The sequence below is a fragment of the Salminus brasiliensis genome, chromosome 15 (genome assembly GCF_030463535.1).
Source record: "Salminus brasiliensis chromosome 15, fSalBra1.hap2, whole genome shotgun sequence".
NCBI lineage: Eukaryota > Metazoa > Chordata > Actinopteri > Characiformes > Bryconidae > Salminus > Salminus brasiliensis.
This window is the reverse complement of record NC_132892.1, coordinates 28726414-28735062: the sequence shown is the minus strand read 5'-3', so window position 1 is coordinate 28735062 and position 8649 is coordinate 28726414. Positions and strand designations below refer to the sequence as shown.

Here is an 8649-nt window from a genome sequence, read left to right as displayed (position 1 = left end):
TTTGTCCATTATACTCTATTTGCACATGAGCTTACTGTGATATGGCAGGAAGTAAGTTTCAGTGGAAAGGGCTATTAAGACAGAATGATTAAGGACTAATGATGGCATTAGACTCAACAGTAATACATTTATTCTTAAACTGATGAAAGAACTCCATCTAGTGGCCAGAACAGGCATTGTAAGTTACAAAACATGCTATGTTCCTACCTCCTCCTCTTCCAGAACGAATAAGGTCAAGTCAGACTCGAATGAGACACTAAGCCACTTCTGAGTTTACATGTCTTCTTTATTTGACAACTTCAGAATGTTAACAAGGTCTGATGGCAAGTTTCAATGGTCAGAAAGTACAAAATCTTTCCCAAACGTTCAACAGAAAGACTGAAACTGGAACAAAAACTACCCAAATATCAGTGCATGGGACTACCGACTCACCACACAGCATATTCAGATGAGGTAACGGGAGAAAGGGGAAAGTGTTAATGTTAGAAATCTCGGTCTAAGGCTTGTAAACAGCAGAAAAAGGACACCATGGTGGCCAAAACTAACAAGAGCTCAGTGAGTAGCGTTAAGTGCTTCAGTAGTGCCCCGCTGTATCGGAGTCTCTGGGGCAGACTCCTTGGTCTTAGTCAGAGTTACTGCTTGGAGAAGTACTCCTTGCTCTTCTGAACATCAGGTTTAATAGTGTCTTTTCCAGGCTCCCAATTAGCAGGGCAGACTGCAGAAAAAAAGGAATAAAAGTTATATACAGTGAACAGGGTGAGAACCGTATCTCAGTGATGTTTAGTATAGCACCAGTAAAAGCAGCATGCTGAACTCACCTTCCCCGTACTTGTCAGTGTACTGGAAGGCCTTGACGAGCCTAAGGGTTTCTTCCACCGAGCGGCCCACCGGCAGGTCATTAATGGTGATCTGTCGCAGGATGCCCTTATCGTCGATCACAAACAGTCCTCTGCAGGCAGACGCAGCCAAAGACAACACGGAATCGTCAGAGCCAGTTACAGACTTCTCCAGGTTTGTTTGTTTGTCAATCCCCGCCCCCCCAATTTTCCCCAACTGCCAAATAACCCACCCGTTCATTTCTCCCCCAATCACTTACAATGCTCCAGACACTAGGAGGGTAAGGACTTAACAGCCACCGCCTCTTTTTAAACTGCAGCCTGGGCTCTGGATTCGAACTCGTGACGTAGCGGATTAGGCCGCTGAGCCACTCTGAGCCCAAACTACAATAATATTCACCAAACGTTCTAAAGCATGTGGTCTTCCAGCTCGTGGGGTTTTTAGGGGTCTTAATTCCGGTCTAATGCAATATTCTGAAGCGCTCTGCCACACAGAGTGGCCAAGCATGTTTTCACACAATGCCAAGCAGGGTGAAATGACTGGCAATTTTGAGCCCAGAGCATTAATAGATAACTGATGTACGGTCATACACAACATGTCCAAATGTTTATGGACACCCCTTCTAATGATGAATGCATTCAGCTACTTTAAATTGCACCCATTGCTGACAGACGTGCAAATGCGCGCGCGCGCACACACACACACACACACACACACACACACACACACACACACACACACACACACACACACACACAAACAAACACAAAGCTAGTCCCGGTAGAGAAGGACTGCCAATAGAATAGGACTCTCTGGAGCCGATAAACATGAATGTACCGTGTCTAATGCCAGGTGTGGGCTAGAGATTGCACTGTGGAGCATGGCAACTGCTTTAAAGGTGTCTGAAAGCTTAGAAGGAAGCCTGGGTATCATATGCCTGCACTAATAAGGCAATGGAGAAAACATAAGTAATGATAAATGCCGGTGAAGCCCAACGTCCCAAACATTGGCTTGAAATAAGGGGGACTAAATTATGTATGCAAACAACCTGAAATGTGTACTTCACATCTGATCGATCTGATTTGAAAATCTTAAACTGTGCAGAGAAGGGGTATGTGCCAGCGACCTTTTTAGTGTCATAATAATGATTTAAAAAAAAATAACAATAATAATAATAAATAATAATACATTTCTATATATATCTCCATACGCGACTGCATCCCTATAGTAGTTTTATTATAGTACGGACCTGTAGGCGATGCCCTCGTCCTCCTTCAACACACCATAGTCGCGAGAGATGGACTGGGTCAGGTCAGCCACCAGGGGAATGTTCATGGTGCCCAGCCCACCCTGTTTTCTTGGGGTGTTGGTCCTAGAGGGAGAGTAGAGCAATCATCAGCCAAAACAGACAGCTATTGTCACAGATGTCAAAAGAAACGCTACGGTGGACCAATCAGAACACTCATCTCACAATGTTGAGTGGAACGAATAGGCATGACAGATTTTTCCAGAGTAATGAGCATGTTCATTAAAAATATAGGTATTTAAACTGTGGGGCAGGCCCCTTTGTTTTGGCGTAAAGGAACTGCAGGCATACGAGTTGACTCTCAGGTGTCCATTACTTCTCCCCAGGTGTAGCAATGCTCCTGACAACAGGAGGGTAATGACTCCACCGATACATGCAAAGCCAGCCGCCACCTCTATTTAAACATTGCTAAGCATCCAACATGCTCAGAGGAAAGCGCTGGGTCCCTAGCTCCACCACACCAGCTAACTGACACCTGTGCCGGCCAACATCGATTTAACAGCAATGAGGAGAAAGAGTGCCATCTACCCACCCGGAAAGAGCACGACCAGTTGTGCTCCCTCTCTCCCTCTCATATAAAATATATTACTGGAGATAGCAGTGGCTCAGCGGTTAGAGCTCCGGGCTATTGATGACAGGGTTGTGGGTTCAATACCCGGGCTCAACAAGCTGCCACTGTTGGCAGCAATGGTTGCCCACCGCTCCGGACACGTGTGCTCACAGTTACGGTGTGTGTTTCACTGGTGTGTGTGTGTTCACTGCACGGATGGGTAAAGGTGGAAGCCAAATTCCATCTGTGTCCAACACTAATTATAAATATGGTCGTCTTGTCTTGAACACAGTGACAGCCCTAACTTGAATAAAGGTCTGCAGCTGGAACTCAAAAGCATGACCGTTACTCTTTGCCCTGTATCCATGTCATTCTGCCTACTTTTCTGCTCTGGTTGGTCTTATCAGACAGAGGCAGGTTAAGAGGAGCTAACATTGATAAAGCAGTGACTGGCGAAGCTCCACAAAGTCCAGTGAGCGACACGTACACACACGTGCACAAGCATGCACAGCACACTGAAGAGTTCACGGAGTTCTGAGCATTTACCATCTTCTACTCCACCAACAACTGCTTCAGCCACTTCCACCAGCTAATTGACTGTTCATATTAACTATACCTTCTCTGAACACAGGCTGCAGCTGCAGGAACTGAAACTGAAGCAGAAATCAACGATAGCAGGTCTTCACTTACAACACCTGAATCGGTCAACAACACATTAGACGCGAGTACAGTCCACGTCAGGACGTTGGTAGCCCTCAGACAGGCTTCTGTGACAGCTCATACCAAAAATACACTGGCAGAGAGACAAGAGAGCAACAGAAAGCGAAGGCATGCAACCTCATGAAAACAGCTCTGAGGGCACTGTGGGCAAACGGGTTTAGCAAAAGACTTCCTCGAAAAGCAACCAATGTAAAAGCGATCAGTCCTGAATGCGCCATGAGGACACGCTAGTTCGACTGGTTATAAAGGAAAGCATCTTTCATTGGTAGTGAAACAAAAGTACTACTGGAAAGAGCAATGGCTGTTTGCTTAATTTGGGGGTTCAGTACAAATAATCTTCCAATTATTTACATTACTACACGTAGCATCTAACGTATATACATGTACGCAAGTCTTACGATCTCTGTACTATCCCCTAAAGAGTACATCCACCTTCAATAGAGGGTATGCACATGACGTCACTGGTGGCGCCCTCTGGTGTAATGCTGCTAACAGAAAAGCGGGAGCTGTTGTGCGATTAGTTGTACAAACAGATTCAGCAGGAATTTAGAGCTCCCCTTCTTTTACAGAATTAAAAGGGACAGCAAGCAAACCTGGATAAACAGTCGAAAGACCATTCACTCGACTCTGTCCTCTCAGACATGAGGCTTTGTCCTCTAAATAGGTGTGATTTGAGCCTCAGTTAGCTGGACGTTCCTGGCTGCACATCGCTGCCCATGGACCGCTGGTTCTTTGGTCATTTAGATGGATAATAAAGGGGGAAATCCTCCCTATTTGCTTTAAATCGGGCGGCTGCTGCCCAGTCACTCACAATGCAGTGTTAATAGTCTATGCTGTGTGAGGAGTCCAAAATCACTATCAACTGTTGAAAAGATTGACATTAATATAGTGTAAAGTATCTAGATTGTTATTGTCCTGCTCAAACACACCAGAACTCATCATCGCCAATCTTTTTGGTATGTTAGAGTATAGGGTGGTGTTCTGGTCAGTGTGGGCAATTAAACCCCAGTCTATGACATGGAGAACAGTGATGTTACCCAAGAAAGCTTGTTCCTCCCCACTTATCCTCTGCTGTGTTACCACCTGAAACCAACCCATATCCTGAACACACTTTGCAGGTGAGTGAAGCATCAAGAGAGGTCCTCACCATGCCAGGTGGCTAAAGTGGGAGTCGGTGGAGGCAGCGATGACCTCGCAACCAATCTTGCGGAACTCCTCAACCTTCTCGCTGAAGGAGATGATCTCGGTGGGGCACACAAAGGTGAAGTCCAGAGGATAGAAGAAAAACACCACGTATTTCCCTAAGGAAATTGCAAAGAGAGTGTTTTTAGGAGTTAAGAAATGTGTCAAATTTTCTAAATCACATCAAATGTATTTCTTATCCATTAGAGAGAAAAAGTGAAAGACAGCCTGACATTCCAGTGGCACCAGTAATCACACCACACCTTAGGAACTTTGTCACTTTGTTGTGAATAAAGAAACACCTTGCTCAAGATCTCATTCCTAGAGATTCCTCGACAAACAAGTTCAGTTGATTGATGACTGGGTAAGCTCTGAGAAGAAGCTGAGGAGAATTCACTCTACCTCTGTAGTCGGACAGCTGGATCTCTTTAAACTCGCCATTCACTACTGCAGTGGCCTTGAACTGAGGAGCAGGCTTTCCAATCTTAGCACACCCGGCAGACATCCTGAAGGTTGACTGCTGTTGAGAACAGAAGAAATCACATGGCATCACAAGGGTTTTAGTGTAGTGACCCCTGTCTGTTAGTAGCGTCACTGTTATGTCTTTTCTTAAAGGCCTTCTAAATAGTGACCTTCATATCTTTACTGTGATACAGAGTAAATGTAGCACTGGGTGATGGGCTTTATGATCCACTATGAGATGTATAGTGATATATTTGACAGAAAATGAGAAACAATTATGGAATAGTGGTGTTTCTATTTTGTACACTTTTCTCATGACATCCAGGACAACTGCAGTGTGTATCACACTGGGTGCTTCAGCCTGTTTTGAGAAGACCAGGGCCTAGTTCCCCAAGAGCACTGTAGTGTTAAGACCATCTTAACTGCTCAGCCAACCATTCAAGAAGGATCTTTGTGCCAAGATGAGCCACTGAACTACCAGCAGTTCCAGACTTGCATTCCTCACCCTACTAATTTGAGAATGGCTGAACCAATTTGCATTGCTTTCCATGTAATTACTGAACAATAATTAAAGGTCTCAAGAGTAGCTGCAAGCCATTCGATCTAAATATATACACTTTCTTTCTGAACACTTCATAATAGTTACTGGGAAATTCATAGTAGACACTGAGTCACTCATAGTCATGGTGGGTACTGAATAATTTATAGTAGTTACTGAATCAATCATAGTGGATGCATAGTGAATACATAGTGGATACTGAATCAATCATAGTGGATGCATAGTGAATACATAGTGGATACTGAATCAATCATAATGGATACATAGTGGATACTTAATCATAGTGGCTAGATAGTGAATACTGAATCATTCATAGTGGATACTGAATCATTTATAATAGTTACTGAATCAATAATAGTGGATGGATAGTGGATACTGAATCACTCGTAGTGGATACTGAATCATTTATAATAGTTACTGAATCAATAATAGTGGATGGATAGTGGATACTGAATCACTCGTAGTGGATACTGAATCATTTATAATAGTTACTGAACCAATAATAGTGGATACATGGTGGCTACTGAATCACTCGTAGTGGATACTGAATCATTTATAATAGTTACTGAATCAATAATAGTGGATGGATAGTGGATACTGAATCACTCGTAGTGGATACTGAATCATTTATAATAGTTACTGAACCAATAATAGTGGATACATGGTGGCTACTGAATCACTCGTAGTGGATACTGAATCATTTATAATAGTTACTGAACCAATAATAGTGGATACATGGTGGATACTGAAATATCCATAGTACATACTCAATAGTTCATATTATCATCAGTAGGATGCTAAATCATTTATGGGCCCTAAAATTGAAGCTCAAGAATAAGCCTAGGGTTCAAGGGAATATAAAAAGGAAACCAGTCCCAGCAAAACAAGCTATATTAGGGCTGGGAGCCAATCTTTTAGCATGAATAGTAGCACTTAGGAAGGACGTTCTCATTGACTTTATTAAAACTTATATAATCATATGAGATCAATGGTGTCATTTTGAATGTTACAGACAAAGGCCAGCATTGGGTGAAGGACTTAATCTTTTCATGGACCATAACCATAATCACCAAAGGAGAAGTAAAATAAAAGAATACACACACACACACACACACACACACACTGCAGGTCACATGCTTGTCAGTTGCTTGTAGGGGCTTAGAGAAACAATAGGCCTCCCAAGACTTAGCCACACCACACACACACACACACACACACACACACACACAACCAGAGAAGGTAAAACTGGGCACTGGGGGCATATCTGCAGCAAAGGTTAGAGGGTCAAAGTGAATCAGTCGTTGAGAACTTTCCTCAGAAACAACCCACACCCCTTGGTGGGGTCGTGGACCGCTGATACCACCTGGCAGGATGACAAAGCAAAATTTCAGGCCATCTTTAGGCTCGGTGGTGTGACAACACGATAGCTAGATAAGCGGGCTTGTCTCCCACGAACGTTGAAGGCTTCCCAGAGGAGATAGCTAGAGGCCAAGTTCAACGGATATGAAGGCCATTTATATACTAAAGCTAGGACAAGCTAACCTGGCTAACGTTAGCCACCCTAAAGAAGTGACCTAACCTTGGCAGGACTGTTTTAACAGCGTGCAGACCAAAGCATGCAGCTATTAAACGACATTTCTCATATAATTGCATCGGACTGCTACACACCGGAGCGTGCATGCCCTCGGTGTCTACAGGCACCGTTAGCCACACAAGCTAACACTGCACTGAATCCCAATCCCGAAGTTTGCTGCACCAGAGTCAACTTTACGCTAGATATCGAGTGCATGGGCAGATAAGAGCTCAATGCTAAACAATAAACCAATAAAAGCATAAAAAAGTTCATGCATGCTGGAGTTCTGCACAAGTACTGCGCTCAGCCGCGCGCGCGCCACTGTGTTGCAGGGGAGTTTCTTTTGTCCCATGTTGCATAATTTACACACCAAAACCAGCAAAATGCATGGACTAGATGTAGCCTGTAAAGCGTTAGCAAGGCCTAGCTGTAAAGAAAAGGCATGCATCTGCCTTAAGCACTTACGTTCCGTTGTCTTGAATGCTGAAAAAGGGTTCTAGATAGCTGCAACTCTCTCCACGCACCGGCGAAGGACGGTTCTCTTGACTCTGCCGGGGAGAGAAAAGAGGAGGAGGCGGACCCAGATTTTAGGAGGTGGGATTATGTAAATATGTACATTTTGGATATGCCCTGCACATAATTCGCATGCATAAGGATTTTTAGTTTAATTATATAAATATCAGTGAACTTGCCATAACATTAAAACCACCTGCCCAATATTGTGTGTTGTGCCACCAAACAGTTCTGACATGTCAAAACATGGACTCCATAAAACCTCTGGAATAGTGGGTTATTGATCACAGGGTTGTAGGTTCGATACCCCGGTCTGATCTGCTAAGCTGCTACTGTTGGGCCCTTGAGCAAGGCTGTGTGCTCCAGGAACGTCATAGCTTGGCTGACCCTGCACTCTGACCCTTTCGTCTTTTTTTAAGCTGGGATATGTTTCATTACAATAAATGTACTTGTTGAATTAATAAACCATATACCTGACCATCTGGGAGAGGCTTAAGGCGTCAGGATTGACGTTTAACTTCGTTAAAAAATAAAAAAACAACTATAACGAGTTATATAATTGACCCCAGTTTCTGTTTATTGGTTACTAAAATGAATAACTATGCTGGACCCCGGCACAGTGTTGTCTGGGCTCAGGTCTTTTGCTCTGAAATCCGAAGTCTGTGAGACTAAAGAGGAGCTAGCAGCTCCTCCCTTTTCGTTTGTCCTTATGTGGAAGACAGGCTGGATTACTGGCTGATAGTTGATGACTGGTCGCTGGTTAGATAGGGGTAGGGGTAGGGGTCTTGCCGTTTGCTATGATGTGTGTTGGTGTGGCGCAACAGATAACACCACTACATGCCACTGAGCTACAACACCATGTGGGAGACTGGGGTTCGATTCCCAGGCTGGGTGACTAGGTGCTGCGCTACACCAATAAGAGTCCTTGGGCAAGACTCCTAATACTA

The 8649-nt window shown here is 44.0% G+C and overlaps 1 protein-coding gene across 2 annotated transcripts; it reads right to left on the bottom strand.

Moving 5' to 3' along the window:
- Nucleotides 1-265: 265 nt before the first annotated feature.
- On the bottom strand, nt 266-7753 carry prdx2 (peroxiredoxin 2). 2 transcript variants are annotated; one of them, XM_072657074.1, is made up of 6 exons: nt 7655-7753; nt 4998-5115; nt 4561-4714; nt 2087-2209; nt 819-949; nt 266-715 (listed from the first exon to the last, which is right to left on the bottom strand). In XM_072657074.1, exons 2-6 carry the CDS (start codon nt 5098-5100, stop codon nt 633-635), a joined length of 594 nt encoding a protein of 197 aa, XP_072513175.1. In that variant the 5' UTR covers nt 5101-5115; nt 7655-7753; the 3' UTR covers nt 266-632. The 2 variants fall into 2 exon arrangements, with proteins under 2 accessions (XP_072513175.1, XP_072513176.1); XM_072657075.1 differs by having other exon boundaries at nt 4998-5112.
- Nucleotides 7754-8649: the final 896 nt, after the last annotated feature.

Coding starts and splice junctions, on each gene's coding strand:
- prdx2 (XM_072657074.1), bottom strand. CDS start 5,100: ATGTCTGCCGGGTGTGCTAAGATTGGAAAGCCTGCTCCTCAGTTCAAG. Junction 2,210..4,560: donor CACTTTAGCCACCTGGCATG/GTGAGGACCTCT, acceptor CTCTCCCTCTAG/GACCAACACCCCAAGAAAAC. Junction 950..2,086: donor GACGAGGGCATCGCCTACAG/GTCCGTACTATA, acceptor GTCTGCCTGCAG/AGGACTGTTTGTGATCGACG.